Below are 21,615 nucleotides of genomic sequence, written 5' to 3' on the forward strand. Positions count from 1 at the left end.
TTGTAGTTTTCCTAAGTCCCTCTGTGGTATCTGACCACATGACTGGACAGTAGTCCAGGTGTGACAAAACTAGGGCCTGTCGGACCTGCCTTTTTGATAATGTTAAGAAGGCAGAGTAGTGCTTTATTATGGACAGATATCTCCCCATCTGAGCTACTATTGTGTCAATAAGTTTGTACAATGAGTTTAAAATCCAGTGTTAATCCAAGCAGTTTAGTCTCCTCAACTTGCTAAATTTCCACATTATTCATTGCACACGAATAATGAGTACATGGCCTTTAAGGCCAGATTGTTCTTCAAGATGTTCAAACGTTCATAGATGTCCAGCAGGGTCAAATAATCAGTGATTATAGAGGGTGCAACAGGTCAGCACCTCAGGAGTAAATGTCAGTTGGCTTTTATAGAAAGAGAAAGATGTGTAATTTAATTTCAGTAAAGAGGAACAGGCTTCTCTGACACTCATTCCCTATAAAGTACAACTTGGCAGCCGCCAAGTATGATGATGGCCATCTCTTCTACAGTTTGTGTTTTGAATCAGTTTCTCAGTCATCAGTGACTTTTGGGAACATTGCATGTTTCTATGGAAACAGTGAGTGTTGTTCCTTCAGGGGAGGAATGTTAATTCCTTGTTCCCCCTGTCTCAGCCCAGATGTCTCTCTCACTCCCACTGTATTATGCTTAGTAGCTTGTAGCAAAGTTTTTCTGTTGCTTCAGTAAAAATGTAATTTATCATTGGGTCAAACTGACTAAAACATGTTTATTGTTACATACACAGCTGTTACACACATCACCAGCTTTTTTGTCAAACCACTTTGAATCAAACCCTAAATGCATTAGAATAAAGATGTTCAGAAACACTGTTCTGTTATTTTTAAAGCAAACATTTTGAAATCCTAATGTAAAATCGCTTGTGGACAAGATAAGTTTTCTATGTAAACATACTTTTGATTGTGTGCACAGATTATAAAATCTAATTTTACATAACCATATTGGAAATAAGTCACAAACATTTTTTCACCATAAAAATATTTTTATCTAGGTTTTCTTCATGTAGTCCTGTTAGATTCATGAATGCAGTGATGGTTGTCATTATTTACAATGGTCTGCAATGTAATGATCGACGTTTATGCTGCCCAATCAGATTGACGTACTGGATGTCTCTGCCAATGCAATTGCTTGATGGGCGAGGCTTACTGTATCTTTCCATGAAGTGAATCGTACACATTGTTTGTTGTCGATCAAGATGGAGTTCCTTTTGGGAAATCCATACAGTACTCCGGTGGGACATTGTATTGGTAAGTAAAACATATATTTTTTTTTAACAAACTGTGATTGAAAGGAATCTGTAGATAATCGTGTTTCACATGTTTGAATCGTCATGACATTTGATTCTTACTCAGCTAAGTTCATTGGCTATCGACACATACGAGAAGCTAACCAGTTGACTAGCATTCATTTTGGTTATTTCCAAGCTGGTTAGCTTCAGATAATTGGCAAAAAATATGTTGTTAACTAGTTATATATTCACCAATGTAAGCATAAGCAATAGTTCGTGGTAATCCTGCTAGGTCGTGGTTGGGCATATTCCGTTTGTTGCACTTTATTCATTTACATTCGCTACTTAAGTTAAGCTAGCTAACGTTAACTAACGTTACTGTCTGTATCTGGTCGCGATAACTGTTTGTGGCTGACTAGCTATTCGAATGAACTATATGTCACGTATTTGACAGCTGGACTACTGCTAAATTAGCTAGCTAGCTCTCGATAACCCAAGGCACATGACTGGGTAACTAACTTAAGTTACTTAGCTAGCTAAATTAGTATAGCGTTGCTGTAACTGAGCTAATTAGCTAGCTAACAAGTTAGCATGTGTGATCATTGCAGTCATGAAAAGGATATTGTTTTCAAATTACAATTTTCTACTGCTCTGACGAGGCAGAATTTAATGTCCTGTCTTTAGAGAGAGCCACTGATGGCTCCCTTCAGAATGAGGACTGGGCCCTCAATATGGAAATTTGTGACATCATCAATGAAACCGAGGATGGGTGAGTAGAAAAGCGCATTCTAACTAGGCTAAGGAATTATGTGAATTAAAAAACACACGTTAGACCTATTCTGGAGCTTTGTGACATGGACTTGATAATGGACTTGACATGGACTTAACTACATCTGAATATGGCCACACTTTCTCTGTGAAGGTCTCTCGCTGTTTGCCTTGCCTCTTATCAGAAGCAATAATGGATTTGGTCCAAGTGCTGGCCTACTATCTAGTGCTTGGATAGCTATCTGGTCCATTAAACTTGATGTAAAAGTGTTGAAGTCCATTTTCTGTTTGATAAGTGGGTGGTAAATTAGGGAAGGTGGATTTACCCCTACTCCCAGTTTCTCATAATATGACATCAGTTTCATAAAGCCCTCTGTATCAGGAAGGCCACACCTACCACTGTTAATGATGTATCTGCATTATAGTGTAGCCTAGACCATTTTTAGTAAAGCATTGCCTGTTACATAAATCCTTTAAAGTATTAATAACATTATTTCAGTCAAAATGGCAAAATGATGCTTGGTGGTGCAGTTACTACGCTTTAGTAGATGGTATGTTGTAGTTATCATGTTGTAGTTATCATGTGTCAGTCTTCTCCCAATCTCACCCTGTTCTCTGCTCTTTGCTGTGTGTTGATGCTGCAGGCCCAAGGATGCCATCAGGGCAATGAAGAAGAGGCTGAACGGGAACAAGAACTACAGGGAGGTGATGCTGGCACTCACCGTCCTGGAGACATGTGTGAAGAACTGCGGGCATCGTTTTCATGCCCTCGTCACCAGCAGAGACTTCATAGATGGCGTGCTTGTAAAAATCATCTCCCCTAAAAACAACCCTCCCACTATCGTACAAGACAAAGTGCTCGCCTTGATCCAGGTAAGGGATCACACACTTATGGGTGAGAGAGTTTATGCATGACATGTTTTTATTAATTTGTGACAACTTTGGTGATAAAGCTAATAGAAGAAGCTTTTATTGATAAACCACATTTTTTAAAGTATTCTGACAGTTGTGTTAAGAGATAATGATAGTTTGTCCTTGAGCAAATAGATGGAAGTGCTTTCAGAGTATATTGTACTGCTCTGTATGAGCTAGTTGAGGAGAGAAAGGTGTTGGTTGCCTGTGGCTGCAGCCCTGGGGGATCCAGTGTTCTTCAGGCAGGGCCTCGGGTGTTGTGCTACCTGCAGCCAGGTGTTCTCTGGTTACCATGGGGATCTTAGGTAACCCTGGCCGATTGCCTCCGGTGGCCTCTAGTTTCCCACTAAGATGTCGGCTGTTGATGGAAATTTAATGGTTTTCACCAGACCACATGCAAGTGTTATTACAAACGCGGCACTGTCTTCTCACAAGGATGAATGTGTAATGATACACCCAAGATATTCACATGCTTCCTTGCTCAGCCAACAAGAGCTTTTGTGGTAGTGTAAATGTCATTTGTGACACCCTTGACCTAAATACTTTGACCAGTATATTCACTACACATGTATGAATAGGGCTAAATTAAAAAGTTTCTTCTAGAAAAATGAAAAACATATCCATAATCATGGTATCAATTGAAAAGTAATAGTTATTATTAGCTTATTAGACCAAAGGTAAATTATTAGACCAAAGGTGAGGACAACAGTTCACCTGACACAAGACTGAATCCAAACGGTTGATTTTAATTTTACATTACTGTACTTTTCGCATCATTTGTTGACATCAAAATCTGAAAATACTCTGGATACATTCAGTAACATAAGAATATTCCAGGAAAATTATGTATAGGTGCAACATAAGACAACTAAATGACAACAGTCTGAGTGAGCGGACTAACTGGTGTCTCCAATTGGCCACACACCTCACCTCAAGTGTGCACAGTTCCAAAGTCATTTAAATGCACTTATGACTCAAAGAGAACTTGTGCACTTGAGGAAATAGAGCAAGCGCACTTGCAGTTTTGTTTGGAACACAACTCTGCATCCCCGCCATCACACAATTGTTTATGCAATCCAAAAAAACAGTCCATTGTAAATCTGGGTCAGGTGGGCAGCATTTGAAAGCTTGTTCTATTGCTAACATGACGACTAGTTAAGTTATACAATACAATATTACGGTGTTAGGCTTTCACAATGCAATTCAGGAAACAGATCATTATTTTACTGCGCATTGAAATGAGTGCATTGAGGTGCGTGCACCGCAGCAAATTGTCTTCACAATAGACAGACTAATTCTGTTCAGAACAACCCAGGGTGACGCCATGTCTTGTAACTACATCAAACATAGTGATCATAAACGTTGACACTATGACATGAGTTTTATCATATGGAAATGTGGAGTGCACATTTGGACTCATGGGTGTTTTGCTTGATTTTATGACATCAAAGCAGTATTTAGTATAATCCTCAATGTCTCTTTCAAAATACATAGTCTTTAATTTACAGCCTTTCCCTGTGAAGCGCAGCGCCAGAGCGCTGACATCATGCATTTTACTGTGCAGCCACTGTGTTCCAATTAAGGTGTTTATCGGTGTCCAAATCTGTCATTTTCAACCCGTATATGGGTACGAGTGTAAAGGGCTACCTGAATAAAGCACTGACAGACATGACACGGTTAAGATAACGTTTGTCTTTCTCATTCAACCTGTCTCCCAGGCGTGGGCTGACGCGTTCAGGAGTAGTCCAGACCTGACGGGTGTGGTCCATATCTATGAGGAGCTGAAGAGGAAAGGCATTGAGTTCCCCATGTCTGACCTGGAGACCCTGTCTCCAATCCACACTCCTCAACGAGTAGGACTGTCACATCCATTTGCATGCATTTCCTTAATCTATATCGAGTATGAGAATCCATCTGCTATTTTGTTGTAATTTTTTTTCTAATTTAAAGCTGTCGACTGGCTCTGAGGTGAACCAAGCCACACTGAAGGCCACCGCCCCTCCCCCAGCCCAGCCTATTCCCCACCAGCAGCCTCCTCCCCATGCTGTCTCCGCCCCACCCTTTGCAGCATCTGTCCCTCCTACCTATTCCGCCCCTCAGGTCCCCAACATCGGTGCCTCTGGGTCTATCAACCCCTCACCTGACCAGGTACTGAGTCAGTGAATAGCCATTACAGTTGTGAAAAGGCTTTTAACATCTTCTGGATAGCTTGCATTCTAAGGTTCAAGGAGATGGATCTGAGAGGAGTTGGCATCTTATTCCCTCTGATGTCCAGATTTGCCGGCTGCGCAGTGAGCTGGACATTGTGCGTGGCAACACCAAGGTGATGTCAGAGATGCTGACAGAGATGGTTCCTGGACAGGAGGACCCCTCGGACCACGAGCTCCTGCAGGTTAGACTCCAACCCCCTTTCTGACTGTATGACATCAGCTTCGACCCTGGTATTGTTAGTTCATTTATAGGGTCTGGTTTCTTGACAAACAGAAAAGATGATTGACTGAAAAGGGTATTCACACAGGCCACTAGAGAGCGCGCTTTCAATGTTTGTACTGGTAGTTTCCTTTTTCTGCAGTTGGTACACCTTGAAAGCACTAATGCCATCAGATCCTTTCAGATCTCTGACAACCCTGGGTCTTGCCCTTTATACAGTTAATGTCAGACTGGGTAACGCTGCTGTGTGTAAACCTGTGTGCTGTTTGTAGGAGCTGAACCGGACATGCCGGGCCATGCAGCAGAGGATAGTGGAGCTCATCTCCTGCGTGTCTAACGAGGAGGTCACAGAGGAACTACTGCACGTCAACGACGACCTCAACAACATCTTCCTACGCTACGACAGGTAGGCTAGCTCACACACACACACACATACACTAACATCTCTCATCACTGAGCGATGGCTAACATTTGTCTCAAATAACACCTTTCTCCTATGAGAGGCATGGATGACTTCATGAAACGCAGTCGTTATGAACAAGCGTGGACCAGTTATTTTGATAGGTTATTTTATTTTTTCTCTCAGGTACGAGAGGTTCCGGTCAGGCAGAGCATCGCAGGGTATCAACAATGGGGTGAGTTAGCAGTGACGGCCATAGGCAGTAACCCCCCCCACAAACACAAACTAGGACATCACTTCCTTATTTGTACATGGTTGGCACATGCAAATGCATAATGTTATTCCTATTTGATACTTTGCATCATATTATTCCTATCTCTGCTTGATATTTTGTCTTCCATAGCATGCCTGTTTCTTACAAATGTTTTGTCATTCTGTAACGTCGTTGAGTCTGACTAAAAGACTGACTGTTCTGTCTAGAGATGTAGGCTAAGGCATGTTAGATCATCTGTCGCTGTCCGTACCGTTAATATCATGCCCACACTGACCGTGGTGTGTTGCCCAGGCATGTTAATGGTATTTTTTTCTTTATGGATAGTTTACACAGGTAAGTATGAAAGTCACCCCAATAATTAGTATGTCACATGTATTTGGACACCAAGTGACACTGTTAAAACATCAATGAATGATATTGACCTTGCTCCCATCTGCCTCATATTGCATGTGTTAACTGCACAGCCCCCTCAGTAACTGACCCAGAGACGGTCTAAAACTAGGAGTATAATGAAGTTGCCGCTAGACGTTGATCTAAGATCAGTTTAGATTTTTCCTCCCTGTATGGTTAAAGTTGGGATTCAGGGAGGGTAAACTGATCGTAGATCTGTGCCTAAGGGGCAACATCTACCGAATGTCTAAAGATACCCCCTACCCCACAACCACCCATCTTTCTCAAGGTTCTCTTACACAGGCAAAAGAAAAAACAACACCCAGTGCAAAGTTCATTGCTGTGGTAACTAGGCGCTGCGCACAAATGAATGAAAAATCATAGGCACACCAGCTCATTCTTCACCACAATCAAATCTTATTGCATTTCTCTTACTAACTGTTTCTGGCTGAGTACCTACCCCCTTAACCAAAACTCCCACAAACTACAACTGTTCCTCATTCATGGTCATATTCATGCTTTTCTCCAGCTAACCTAGGATTTTCTCTGACCTCTCACATTCGTATGTGCTTTATTTGCCTGAACCTTTCTGTTCTAGCTAATCATTTTGTTGGTCAAAACTAATGCCAGGTGTCGGGCCCTTTTTGTGTAGTCCCCCTCCCCTTCGCGACTAGTTCATCGCTTTGTTTGTTGTAGTGACTAATGGGAAATGTAATTGGCAGTCGGTTTGGAGTGGGCTCCTAAAAGTGGTCTTTCATTCTCTTCAACGTGTCCAAGCACACCAAAACAGTCATGAAGAGGGCACGACAACCTATTCCCCCTCGAGACTGAAAAGATTTGACATGGGTCCTCAGATCCTCAAAAGGTTCTCTAGCTGCACCATTGAGAGCATGGTGGTTGCATCACTGCCTGGTATGGCAACTGCTCGGCCCCCAACTACAAGGCACTACAGAGGGTAGTGTGAACGGCCCAGTACATCACTGGGGTCAAGCTTCCTGCCATCCAGGACCTCTATACCAGGCGGTGTCAGAGGAAGGCCCTAAAAATTGTCAACGACTCCAGCCACCCTAGTCAGACTGTTTTCTCTGCTACCGCATGAAGCGCCAAGTCTAGGTCCAAGAGGCTTCTAAACATATTCTACCCCAAGCCATAAGACTCCTGAACATCTAGTCAAATGGCTACCCAGACTATTTTCAGCCCCCCCCTCTCTTTACACCACAGTTACTCTGTTGTCATCTATGCATAGTCACTTTAATAACTCTACCTACATGTACATACTACCTCCAATAACCGGTGCCCCTGCACATTGAATCTGTATCAGTACCCCCCTGTATATAGTCTCACTGTTGTTATTTTACTGTTGCTCTTTAATTACTTTTGTTAGTTTTTTCTCTTATTCTCTATCTGTATTTTTTTTAAACTGCATTTTTGGTTAGAGGCTCGTAAGTAAGCAATTCACTAAGGTCTACACCCGTTTTTATTTGGCACGTAATTAATAAAATGTGATTTTGATTTGACTCTCTCACGTGCACTCTCACACTCATTCTCATTCCCCTTTGTTTGCAGGTCCTCAGTGAGGCTACAGAGGACAACTTGATAGACCTGGGCCCTGGCTCTCCTGCTGTCGTCAGCAATATGGTCACCACCACTCCCCCGTCCAGCCTGCCCCCTTTCTACACCACCCCCGCTGCACGGCCTTCCTCACCTGCCTCCCTGGCCTCTCGGCTAGCCGGCCTTGGTATGTTCCCTGGACACTGTTACTGTACATACGCCCCATCCAAGTCAATTTTGTAAAAGACAAATCTACTGTAAGAGTGCTGATTTATTTGTTATCTTTGAACTGTTTACCAGGTCCTTCAGCAATATAACATGTTCTTAACACATGCAATTCATATTTTATTGTGTCTGAACAATATAACTGATGTCTGTTTGTTGTGACTCAGATGTGGGTGACAGTGTGAGCAGCACTCTGAGCTCTCTGCCCAGCTGTAAACCTCAGGATGACTTTGACATGTTTGCCCAGACCAGGACTGGAGCTCTGCCTCTGACCACCGAAACACTCGTGACGTAAGAACGCATCGCACTTGGTATCCTGTTCAGAGACTAGCCCTTACCTCCTAGGCTTGTAATGGATCGAGCATACACAATTCTCTATTCTACATGACTGATATGTTCTACACAATACATTTCTATCTGAATGTTGTGTTCGTCTGGTCATTAAACACTAACTCTCTCCTGGCAGAGCTCCTCTAGAGGACCTTAATGCTGTATGTGGGATTGGGCTGCCTCTTCTGGAAGTCAGGCGGCAGCCTGCAGGAGGGGTGAGTACTCTGGCTGGCCAACCTTTGAGAAGTGCACTACTTAAAAATAATAATATTTAACTAGGCAAGTCAGTTTAGAACAAATTCTTATTTACAATGACGTCCTAGGAACAGTGAGCTAACTGCCTTGTTCAGGAGCTGAATGACATATTTGTACCATGTCAGCTCGGGGGTTCGATGTAGCAACCTTTCGGTTACTGGCCCAACGCTCTAACCACTAGGCTACCTGCCGTCCATAACATCACTAAGGATGACGTTTAACTTTTACATTCAATGTGCTGTTACACTGTCAAAAGCTCTCCCCGATGTAAAAAAATAATCTTAGTCGGCCGTCCAATCGATTGGAACTATTTAAATATGCATTTTTCCCATACATACACACCCTATGTGTTTTAAGAAAATGAACTATATGCACTGAGCTTCTCTGATGCTTTAAGCGCACTGTTGAAATAATTAAGACACAAATGACGAAAGAGGGAGTCAGATATCAAGAACCTGTTCCCGACCCAATTCAACGGCGCACTGAAGATTATCTTTCAGAACCGTGGAGAGCAACCGCTAGCCAACGCTGGAGAGAAAGCTCACTGAAGATTCAGTTCAGCACCTTGGAGGGCCACTGCATCGGCTGCACCCCACAACAGCACTCCTAATGAGCCAGTTCCACACACCTGTGGCAGAGGAGTGGGGAACTGTGCTACAGACAATTTTGCCATGTCAGGAAAAGGCTGCCGGATGAGAGAATGCCGTTTGATGTTGATTTGATTATTGTTCCACTCCCCTTTCCTTAGAACTTTAGAAGGGGACATGCCCCCCTAATGTTAGAAGCAAGTCAAATAAACATTTTAATAACTCAGTCGGGGGCTCAACTTACTTTTGAGAGTTGTAGTAGTAGAATACACAAAGTGCAATTTTGAAATGTGGTTGGGTATCAGTAGTTTTTCCTCTGTCAGTCACTCAATTAGCCCATATGAGCTACATTTATAATGATTTTTTATTGGTAAAATTGTCTAGCCAGCTACCTAAACCTACTACTAATCATGGTTGAATTACCATGGAATTACCATCCATGGTCTAGAGGGTGTATTTCATGTGTTCATATCATGCAGGAGAGGGGCAGCCATATTTTGTGATTATTTTATAGAGTGGAGCTTGATTAACTTTTGTTTGACCTTTCATACCTACTTTTTTTGTTTATATGTAACTCAGTTTAACTGTGCACTTTGCTGGTTACTAAGTTGGAAATATGTTTTAGTTTCAAACCATACAGTATGTAGAGCAGCAGTAGTAACAACCTGACATGGGAAGTGAGAAATACTAGGAAATTCCTCACAGTAGCAGAGGGAGTACAAAATGGTTGTTTAATTGAATATACACCCATTATATATTATGTCACACTGGTGTGCAGTACAGTATGAATGGCCATGGCCCTGAAACAGATTGGACTGTACCATACATAGTAGATGCAACTCTGCAAGGCCCATCTAAAGCCTTGTAAATTTGCCCATGTCTATTTCTCAAGACACTAGAAATTAGCATTTAATTTTTTGTCTCTCTGGACCTCTGCTTAAACACCACAGGGGCCTTATTGTTTTTACCACAACCAGATAACAACTTTCTAATGTCTTTATCATGGTACTTAACAATCTGAATTATACCTACAGTAGCCTAGCTTAAATAAAGCTAAGCTTATCACGGACTCTCTCTCAAATATGATATTGCAAAATGGAAATATCCAATTAAGAACATAACAAATTGAACTATTTTAAATTGTGCTTAATTAAAATAATGAAAAGCAACAGTTACAGCCAGTAGGCCTAGTATTCAATCAACAGAGTTGAACATTAAACAGTAAATGTTTAATTATGAATGAAATACATGAATAACAAAATAAAGAGCAAGGTGTAGCCCCAAATGGTATCAACATCAGCTTAAACTCTAATGCTGAACATATAAAATGGCTTGCATAGGCTACAAAAATAAGCATAGCCTATTCCAAACATTTAGCATAATAGTTTCATCTTCTCCATCTGTCAACTGTATCGGACTAGCCTACTTACTCACATAGACCTGGGCTGCCGTTTAATAGCCTACTTCCCCAATCTTTTCAAGTTATGCGACAGGAACACCAGCTTGTCAACATTTTCGGGCAGAAGGCAGCTCCTCGTTTTATTGAATATAAACCCTGCCTTGGAAAATATCCGTTCTGATGGAGTAGAGGTCGCCGGAATCGAGAGGAGGTATTTCGCTGCTCTGGCCAGCCTCGGATACCTGTCCTCATTTTTCCCCCACCAAGCTAGTGGTCCAGCGTCGACTTTCGTTCTATCTTGGAGATAATACTTAACTTCTTTTTTGCTATCCCCCGGAAACTCTTTCTCTCCCTCATCTCCACACATTAGCATATCAATCTCCCGCTCCTTATCTGTTTTTTTTCTTTTTGGTGCGGGTACCTCTTCATCAGTGGGTGTAGAGCTGTCTCGGTCTCCCTCAGCGCTCAACCGGTCGGCCAGTTGGGACACGTTGATGTAGGCTACGTCCCGTTTTGCATCGTCAAGGAACGAAAGCAGCTTGAAGCGGGGGTCTACGACTGCTGCTTGGACGTATATACTACTCTCAAATAGTCGGTCTTTGAGCTGCCATCTGTTGTCAGATTCCTCCACCAGCCTTGTTTTAAGACTCTTAGTGGTGGGGCTGTCGTCCTCCACTGGTGCCAAGTGACGACGTTTGAGGTTGGCCAGCATGGGTATGGTTGCAGATAAGGATGCATTTTCCTCCTCGGACTGCAGCTCAGTCAGGGTGACAATGGGCTTCAGCACATTTGAAATGTCCTCTGCCATGTTCCATTGCGCTGGGGTGAGATCAAGGTTGCGTTCATTTTCCCCAGTGTAGTTGGGGTCGGAGAGCACTGCTGTTACAGGCCATCTCTGTTCTATCAGACGGGCTAACATGGTCTGAGAAGAATTCCACCGCATGGAAACGTCTTGGATCAGGACATGTTCAACCACCTTTTGTTCTTTTTGCTTCTCCTTTAGTCCCTTTCTGGCTTTTGTTCGCTTCTTAAAATGAGCCACAAGGAGTCTGGCTGCAACCACAGTGCGACAGATGGGGTCTTGATTGAGAGTGGCGTTGATGCACAGCTGTAAGGTGTGTCCAGCACATCTGATTCCTTTAACGCCTGCCCATTTCTCATCCCGCCCCAGTATATCTGCACACAAAATCATATTTGCGGCGTTGTCGTGTACCACAGCGACCCTTTTACATCCTGGGATTTCGTATTTGTCGGCCACTTCTCCAAGTCTCTGCGCAATGGTGGCGGCGGTGTGATTCTCCTCCATTTGCTTTGTCTCCAGCACAAGACACTGCAGTCCCCAGGCCTCCGTAATGAAATGGGCAGTTACGGTCATGTATGACTCCATCCTCAGTGAGGTCCACATGTCGGTTGTAAAACTTACTGCCTGGCTGTTTTTGATAGACTCCAAAACCTTCTCTTTTGTGGTCTCATATTTCGCTGTCAGAGCATGCATAACAGTCTCTCTCTTGGGAACAGTGTAACCAGGCTCCAAGATTTTCATCATATCCTTAAATCCCACGCCCTCTATCAGGTTAACGGGCCTCATGTCCAAGGCAATGAAGTCCACGATACCATCCGTTATCTCTCTCTCTCTTTTTTCTGAGATTGGGGAATTCTGGTCCAAGGTGGTTTGGGTTAAACCTGAGCTAGCAGTGGAGGCGCTCGTGCTGTACTGGGGATGCGCCTATAAATACACGAAGTTTAAAATTGAAGTAGGCCTACATTTGAATTAATTATGTATACCATTGTTATTACATTATTTGGAGATGTTCACATGCATATAAACCCTGTCACTGTTTTAGCATGCAACTAGAAAAACAAAGTATGCTAACTTACTGTTTTCAAGTGATATGTCATATTCGTTGTCGAACTATGGTAAGCAAACCGCTGTTTGCAGAGTTTGCATTCCACTTTTTTGGCGTCATCCATTACTACAATGAAATGCTGCCATACTACAGACCTTTTCGACATGTCTTAATTTGGCCTAATAAGAGTATGAAGAAGCTACGGTATGTAATGGTAGGGTTTACACCGCTTCCAAATTCGCCAAAGTGCCGCCCCCATTCATTTTCAACGGGAGCGCAGCACAGGGAATTGTGGGAAGGCGAGGGGCGCGATAAAGTTCAGTTCTACTTTATGCAAATTACACGCGACCACCGCTGCTGTTAACCAATCAGGTGAGGGGCAGATGTTTGCTTGAAAATCGTCCTTTTATGGAACAGTTCCACCTGTCATTTAGTTCCTGACAAGTAGATGGAGGAACGTAAATCATTGCTGTGTCGGGTTTTCCAATTCTATATGATTTTGCTTTGCTAGAATACAGAGACAAAATCTTAATGTCAATGGCATGGAGGATTGCAGAGATTTTTGCTGTTGATGCTGGGTGAAGAGATTTGCACATCATTGTTTGCTTGTGCTGCTAGCTAGCTATGAACATCAAGCAACCTAGACATCAAAACTATGATCAAAGTCAACAAATTGTGAGATTTCCCACCAAAGGATAGAAATCTCCAGTAACACAAATTATAACAGTGTATAATTTACAAAGCTTGCATTTCCCATGTAATATCCTACTAATTGGGTTATCTTAACATTATGATTCTCATTATCTTATGGCTCTTTCATTGTCTAATGACATTTGATAATTATAGCTTACTTCCTGTAAAATAAATAGGCCTACCTTTCACATGAATGGGTCATTTGGGTAAAGGAAATTGTAGCTTTGCAAATCTCTTGACCCACCATGTAAGTAACCATTTCACTGTAAGTTGAACACCTGTTGTATTCGGTGCATGTGGCAAATTTAAATTTGATTTGATCAACATCATCTGCAATCCTCCATGCCATTCTTCATATTCAGATTTTTGTCTCTGTGTTCTAAAATCATTCTCGGCAAGTAAACGAGGTAGAATTACAAATCTCACGCAACATTTTTATTTTTCAACATTTTTAATTAGCCTAAAAATAGCCAGCTTTTTATAAAATGTACTGTACCTAGAATGCAAGGGTTGTACTTGCACTAGACAATTTCGTCATAATTTCCTACATGATGATTTTTATGATCATGCATGCTTAGCCTCATGCATTATCGATCTCATCAATATGGAAACTGAGTTTAGCTGTTCTCTGCTTCAGATGTACAATGACAATGGGTACATTGATTGCACATATCCGTTAGGCCAGTTATGTCATCATACTGTAGGCCTATGGCTGCATTGGTGAGGCATGACATTATGATAAGCTGCACAATGGGTTCACATGGCTGATATCCTGAGACGGTGACAATCAAATAAAACCGATTTGGAGAGCTCACAACTGGACACAAAGGTAATGTTCATTTGAGGAAGCAACACAGACAAATTAGAGAATTGTTTTTGCAGCATTGTGATCTGTGATGAATGAACATTAACACTAGTTTATCTTGAATAATATTTTAAATTAACAATTAAAACAAGATGAAACACTTCAATGAATCAAAATGTACAATCTAACGTGTTTGTACATTTTAGACATCTTAGTAAGTAGGCTATTATGAAAGCATAATTATTTGGTGAACAAAAAAAGTCCATATGCGAGGGGGGCCTAACCTTGCTCCACTCCCTGATGAACTGGGTGAGTAGACTTCTATTCCAGCCCAGCAATAATGCACATGATTATCAACTCCTTTAGGTTTGATAAGTTAAATCAGGTGTGTTAGTGCTGGGCTGGAACAGAAGCCTGCATACCTCTAGGAGAAGGATTGGCCTGCTGTAGTATGTTTTGTATTGTATACAACATTTTGCTTACATAAATACACATAATGGCATACAAGGATGTGCAAGCAGTCTCTTGGGATTCATTGTAGATATGTGATAAGAGTAGTGGCCTGAGGGAACACCCCTAATGTGTTAAGTGTAATATTTTATTGTATATAACTGCCTTAATGTTGCTGGACCCCAGGAAGAGCAGCTGCGACCTTAGCAGCAGCTAATGGGAATCTTTAATAAATACATCTGCAGACATGTCTTCACAGCTCTCAAAGAAACAGGTTTCATGTTATTACAATTAAGGCCTGGATATTATCTCTCTCGCTTCATCTCTAGGGACTAAAACTAGAGAATATTTTCATAATGTCATCCTACAACCTGCCCTATATAACTAGTACACCTACTCCCTTTTCTGACAGATGGAGCAGAAAATAAATCCACCCTTCCATTGCTCTTATCTACAAATGTATTTGGAACATGACTTTTTAATTTACAATGATAAATAGGCCTACATCAAGATAACAAGCTACACTGGACAAACATATAAACAACATGAAACAATGTAAAAGATTTTACTGAGTTATATGAACCATAAGGAAATTGGTCATTTTAAATAAGTCATGGATTTCACATGACTGGGAATAGGAAGATGCATCTGTTGGTCACAGATGCCTTATAAAAAAGGTAGGGACATGGATCAGAAAAACAGTCAGTAACTGGTGTGACCATTTGCCTTATGCAGTGTGACACGTCTCCTTCGCATAGAGTTGATAAGGCTGTTAATTGTGGCCTGTGGAATGTTGTCCCACTCTTCTTCAATGGCTGTGCGAAGTTTCTGGATATTGGCGGGAACTGGAACACGCTGTTGATCCAGAGCATCCCAAACCTGTCTGAGTATGCAGGCCATGGAAGAACTGGGACATTTTCAGCTTCCAGGAATTGTGTACAGATCCTTACGACATTGTGCTATGCATTAACGTGCTGAAACGTGATGGCAGTGGATGAATGGCACGATAATGGGCCTCAGGATCTCGTCACAGTATCTCAATTTTTTGTATAAAGCCCTTCTTACATCAGCTGATGTCACAAAGTGCTCTACAGAAACCCAGCCTAAAACCCCAAACAGGAAGCAATACAGGTATAGAAGCATGGTGACTAGGAAAAACTCCCTAGAAAGGCCAGAACCTAGGACGAAACCTAGAGGAACCAGGCTATGAGGGGTGGCCAGTCTTCTGGCTGTGCCGGGTGGGGATTATAACAGAACGTGGCCACGATGTTCAAATGTTGATAGATGACCAGCAGGGTCAAATAATAATAATCACAGTAGTTGTAGAGGGTGCAGCAGGTCAGCACCTCAGGAGTAAATGTCAGTTGGCTTTTCATAGCTGATCATTCAGAGTATCTCTACTGCTCCTGCTAGAGAGCGAGAGAATTCACACTGGATAAGACAGGAGAAATACTCCAGATATAACAGACTGACCCTAGCCCCCCCGACACACAAACTATTGCAGCATAAATACTGGAGGCTGAGACAGGAGGGGTCAGGAGACACTGTGGCCCCGTCTGACGATACCCACTTTATATTTGAATTGCTATCCATTTAAAATGTAATTTTGTTTGTTGTTCGTAGCTTATGCCTGCAAATACCAAATTCACAACGTTGACATCAGCAAACCGCTCGGCCACACAACGCCATACACGCTATCTGCCCAGTACAGTTGAAACCAGGATTCATCTGTGAAGAGCACACTTCTCCAGCATGCCAGTGGCCATCGAAGATGAGCATTTGCCCATTGAAGTCTGTTACGTCTCCAAACTGCAGTCGGATCAAGACCCTGGTGAGGAAGGCAAGCATACAGACAAGCTTCTCTTAAAGGTTTCTGACAGTTTGTGCAGAAATCCTTTGGGTTTACAAGCCCACAGTTTCATCAGCTGTCTGGGTCGCTGGTCTCAGATGATCCCGCAGGTGAAGAAGCCGGATGTGGAGGTCCTGGACTGGCGTGGTTATACGTGGTCTGCATTTGTGAGGCCGGTTGGATGCACTGCCAAATTCTCTAAAATGACGTTTTAGGCGGCTTATGGTAAACATGAACATTAAATTCTCTTGCAACAGCTCTGGTGGACATTCCTGCAGTCAGCATGCCGATTGCACGCTCCCTCAACTTGAGCTATATCTGGGGCATTGTGTTGTGACAAAACTGCACATTTTAGAGTGGCCTTTTATTGTCCCCAGCACAAGGTGCACCTGTCTAATGAGTATGCTGTATAATCAGCCTTAGTGATGGATTGTGCCATCCCCGCGGCCTGCACAATGGATTAGTCCACTCACTGAGACAGGCGTGAATCACAGTTTTCTCGTGTGCCCTAAAAATTTTTTTTAGCAATTTGTGATCGATCAACAACAAAATCTCTTTTGGCCAACAGCCTATCGACCAAACAATCGACCAGTCGACTAAATGGGGTCAGCCTTTTGGGCAATACATTATTTTCCACAATGCTTGGCCGTGGTGTGTGTGTGCGCGCTGTTGGCCTCCTATAACCAATCTTCCAAAGCTTACACTAATTCAGACTAGTCTCATCTAGTGCAAGTCCATCCCACACCCACATAGTTTCATACAGCCTTCAAGATGTTCATATTCACTGTCACTGCATGGCATTGCAAAGCCTTCACATGGCTCTCTGTTTCATGTGTGCCATTGGTACTTCTTCATGTCATTGATCAATGGCAGAGGTCTTTGTCTCATTTTATCAAATGCAGTGGTTTTTTAGCATTTTTGTTTGTTTTTTGAGTTTCTAGTATTTGGTTTTGCATCATTTCAATTATATTGATTTTCTTTTTGTGTTTTCTCTACCATTTGTTTCATTTTCTTTGGGATTTTTTATTTATTTTTGCACCGTTTGTCCATGATGTTGCCCTGTAGATTCCCGTTGGCCAATCCTCTGTCATGGATGACATAGAGGAGTGGCTGTGTACCGACTTGGTGAGACCATCATGATTTTATTCTGCCTTTTCTCTTCTCCTTTTTATTCCTGTTTGCATCCCTCAACTTTTGGACTGCTTGTTCTTCAGAAATCTAATTGTAACACATTCCACTTTCTTTGTCCTTCAACACATTTCCTCATCCTTGACCAATCACGTGTCTGATCCATTGTAGCTTCCTGTGTTGACTTCAATACTACCGGTGTGTCTTGGCTTGAACAAATGAGTTCAGTATTGAAGGGTTTCTGTCCTCTTTGGTGCATGGTTGTTTTTTCTAAATTAATTTAATGTAAGAATGTGGTAATACTTTGTATTTATTGAACTTCTCTAACGTAAATGGATTTGTGGTGAGGGTGGTTGTGTAAGTTCGGATTGTCCTTAAAATAGTTTCCACACTTTGGTCAGTGAGGGACAAATGTGTAACTTTGTTTCACTTCCTCAACAGCAAGGAGATGAGGGAGAAGAGGGGGTGACCAGTGAAGGTAGGAAACATGATTCACCTCTGGCTAGCATGTGTAATATGCTTACCTCTTCTCCTCTGATCCCTCTCTTCCTCCACTTCTAGAGTTTGACAAGTTTCTGGAGGAGCGGGCGAAGGCAGCAGAGACGGTGCCCAGCCTCCCCTCGCCCCCTAGTGGTGACCCTGGTGCAACTACAGGCACACTCAAGAAGAAGGCTGAAAGACCAGATGACGCCCTGTTCGCTTAGTACAGTGGTTTTCAAACCTCTCCTCGGGGACTCCCAGACGTTTCACAATTTAGTTTTAGCCTTGAACTAGCTGAGTTGATTCACCTATTCAAGGGCTTGATAGTTAGTTGACAAGTTGAATCAGGTGTGTTAGCTCTTGAATAGTTCAAACGCATGGAACGACTGTGGGTCCCAGAGGAGAGGTTTGAAAACCCCTCGCTTAGTAGACCTTTTAACCTTAACTTCTGACCTGGCCAGCGACCTCAGTCCCCAGACTTTTATCTGTGACAAGCACACACACTTTCTCATCCTCCCCCTCTGGTTCTCTCTACCTTCAAAACTAACCCTCTACTACCCAGCAATGCATTGATTTACTACACTACAAAGGGAACCCCCGATTTTGATATCCCCCCTCTTTCAGAAAGAGACCAGCTTAATTCGGGAGAAGACCGCCTTGTTATTCCATAATCAACATTCCTTATCTAACAGTTAATGGTTTGGAACAGTATCCAGCCTCTGAAGAACTGTGGAGTATCAACAACAACGGCCGTCTTTATAAACCAGCAGCTCACCCTGTCCCGGGGCTGGTCTTCTTCTGAAGGGTAATATGAGACATACCCAACCTACAGTACTACCCATATTCTGCTCCATTATGGCAGCAAGAAGCCATCCCTATCCTGTCGTCCCCTAATCTACTGCATGCATTATCAGATCCATCCACCCTTCAATCCCTTGAAGGGTCGTCAAAGGGAATTCAATGAAAACTAGGTACAATTATTGTTAACCTTTTTTATTGTAGGTCAGGTGGGTGAAGGTAGCGTTAAAATATGATGAGATATATTAATGGGAAATATGCTGGATCATTGTATGTTTTTACTATGTGTTTAATTCCTAGTCGATATTTTCTGTCTCCTGACTGGTTGTCTTATTTCGTCAATTTAACTTCATGGTTTTGAGTGTGGCTTTGTTGTATAACTGTAACATAATGACATGTAGAATCGCTGTGTGTATATTCAATCAAGCAGAATAAGGGAAAGACATGGTGGATGACGGGAGATCTGTTATGAGGGCATTGGAGCCTGTTACAGTAGGTCTGCCAGGATATAACATTTCACAGCCTTTACCCAAAAAGGGTATCAATACAAAAGGGAAGTGGAAATGTGATTTGTCCACTACAGAATTACACTACAGGGCATTTTGCTTTCAAGGGATGAAGTATTTCTAGGGATTGATGCTATCGTCTTATCTACGCCTTTAGAGATTGATCTATTTTACCAGCTTAGAATTCTAGAAAATTATCTGGAATGTTACTTTGGAGATTTATATACGATTTCTGATTTATTTTCAGATTGATGAATTTCCATTTGATGTTTTTTTTAAAGTGAGACAACTAAATAATGAACGTCACTTAAGAAAATGCACTGTTGTGTTAAATGAGGTGTTATGTTTATCTTAACAAATAAGTAGTACCATTTACCTGACAATGATTTTCTGTGTATCCATATGCTGAAGGACCAGTACAGGTACAGTGCTGATGGGAAAGCATCGTCTAGATGTCGTCGTGTGGCCTAAGCATGATTGCATCACATCCATAGTGAATGCACTACCGTATCATACTGTAAGATTCATTCAGGCGTAACACTGTATCAGTCAGTCTAAGAAAGATAACCGTTTCTTGTTAAAGCCGTGTTTTAGTAGTCTTCACTACAACCTGAACAGACTGAACATTGTATGTCTGGTATTGAATAATAACATAATTTATGGTCCAACGTTTTACAAAGTGGATGTGGTAAAATGAACCTATAGAAGGGATGGTTATGAATATCATGAAGGAAATATAGGAAAGGGGATCTGTTTGGTCTCTGGTTGGAGCGTCAAAGGTTGTTTATTTTATTGCTTAATCACCTGGACTCTTATGTACCATGTCCTGTTATTGTCTCTCGTTGGCTTGCTAGCTGTTCTGGCACGTCACTCCGATGCTAGCCAGTTAGCTCAGTGGGCTAATCCGCTGATCAAAACGGTGACGGTGCTGAAAAGAGGGATAGGCTGAGTGAGAGACTCGCCATTTAGAAAAAGTGACATTCATGTTTTCAGAAACGGTAACACTACTTACTAGTATGAGCAAGAACATTGAGTATTGCAAACCGAGATCTGTATTCTCTTTCTTGATGATGATAATACACGTGCTGTTTCATACAATCACCATGAATTTAAAACAATGTAACACTTGATAGTCACTCACGACCTTATTCTACCCTTATTTTATTGTTAAAATATCTAGTTGAGCGGGTTGGTATACTTAACATATCTGTAATCAATGGAAAAAGTTGCAAAATATTGACAAGTGTAGGAATAATTTATGATTTTTTTCTGATCTCTGTTTTTGAAATTGTTTTATTGTACAAAAGTAGAATGACTTCTTCACGGGAGAGATTAGTTTTTCATGTTAATTGTGTGTTAAACATGTTTTGTTGCTGTTTTATGGAGTTTGATAATTTCTTATGCTGATTCAATGGTAAAGATTATGTAAATGTCAGATGAAAAAAAAATCCAGATGAATTTCACTCTACAGTAACTTGTAATGTCACTATTTATGACAAGTGTCCACTCTGTGATCGGTTTGTAACTGTAAGCAAAGAACCCTATTGAGTTAAAAAAAATTCCATGGTTTGATGAACAAGCAGTACATTGCTAAACGAAATACTCTTTGATAGAAATGTTGACATTGCACATTATTAAAAGGTTTTCCCATCTCTCTGAATGGAATACTTTAAGTGTGTGTGTACAACTGTTGCCCTACGCTGAGACAGTAGCCCTGTACATTTGATGTATTGGAGGAGTAAAAATATATTGCTGTGTGTGCAATCCAATATGCATAGTATAAAATGTATAGCTTGATATTGGTCTGGCTTGCTCAGTGGAACTATGGTTCTATACATGATCTTGTATAATTAAGGCAAATATAAATATTAGCTTGCCAGGAGGTCACCTCAAAGCCTGCTCTTAGAAAGAATATGTGTGTATGGTAAAACATAAAGGGATGTTTATGTTTGTGTGTGCTGGCTGCTGCTGTTTCCTGACTTTATCTAGCTCTATATTGTTTGACTCATGCATGTGTTGAACTCCAATAAAAAAAACTATAGTAGTATGTGATATGCGCCAACTTTATTTCATAGTTATTTTTTTTTCATACTATAGTTTTATGTTGATTCAAGTCTGTCACCTCGTCTGACACATTTGTGTGGTGCACGATTTAAATCCTAGTACATTACTGTGCAGTTCTGTGGAGCAGAAGGAATTGTTGCCATGGCTTGTGCCTCACAGACAGTACACTAGTGTAAGTTGGCCTATAGTAACCCCTGA

General features: G+C 41.7%; 2 protein-coding genes across 6 annotated transcripts; one reads left to right on the top strand and one right to left on the bottom strand.

The window, feature by feature from the left end:
- Nucleotides 1-1,191: 1,191 nt before the first annotated feature.
- On the top strand, nucleotides 1,192-21,397 carry LOC112224440 (TOM1-like protein 2). 5 transcript variants are annotated; one of them, XM_024387991.2, is made up of 14 exons: nucleotides 1,192-1,295; nucleotides 1,961-2,045; nucleotides 2,689-2,917; nucleotides 4,675-4,809; nucleotides 4,907-5,104; nucleotides 5,232-5,348; nucleotides 5,659-5,792; nucleotides 5,973-6,021; nucleotides 8,017-8,188; nucleotides 8,394-8,517; nucleotides 8,693-8,771; nucleotides 17,507-17,566; nucleotides 18,011-18,047; nucleotides 18,131-21,397. In XM_024387991.2, exons 1-14 carry the CDS (start codon nucleotides 1,244-1,246, stop codon nucleotides 18,271-18,273), a joined length of 1,614 nt encoding a protein of 537 aa, XP_024243759.1. In that variant the 5' UTR covers nucleotides 1,192-1,243; the 3' UTR covers nucleotides 18,274-21,397. The 5 variants fall into 5 exon arrangements, with proteins under 5 accessions (XP_024243759.1, XP_024243758.1, XP_024243760.1 ...); XM_024387990.2 differs by having other exon boundaries at nucleotides 1,204-1,295; nucleotides 1,940-2,045; XM_024387992.2 differs by lacking the exon at nucleotides 17,507-17,566 and having other exon boundaries at nucleotides 1,204-1,295; nucleotides 1,940-2,045.
- Nucleotides 10,606-12,952, bottom strand: LOC121840796 (E3 SUMO-protein ligase ZBED1-like). Its single transcript, XM_042306129.1, has 2 exons — nucleotides 12,676-12,952; nucleotides 10,606-12,523 (listed from the first exon to the last, which is right to left on the bottom strand). Exons 1-2 carry the CDS (start codon nucleotides 12,808-12,810, stop codon nucleotides 10,859-10,861), a joined length of 1,800 nt encoding a protein of 599 aa, XP_042162063.1. The 5' UTR covers nucleotides 12,811-12,952; the 3' UTR covers nucleotides 10,606-10,858.
- Nucleotides 21,398-21,615: the final 218 nt, after the last annotated feature.

This window comes from Oncorhynchus tshawytscha, linkage group LG25 (genome assembly GCF_018296145.1).
Source record: "Oncorhynchus tshawytscha isolate Ot180627B linkage group LG25, Otsh_v2.0, whole genome shotgun sequence".
NCBI classification, from domain to species: domain Eukaryota; kingdom Metazoa; phylum Chordata; class Actinopteri; order Salmoniformes; family Salmonidae; genus Oncorhynchus; species Oncorhynchus tshawytscha.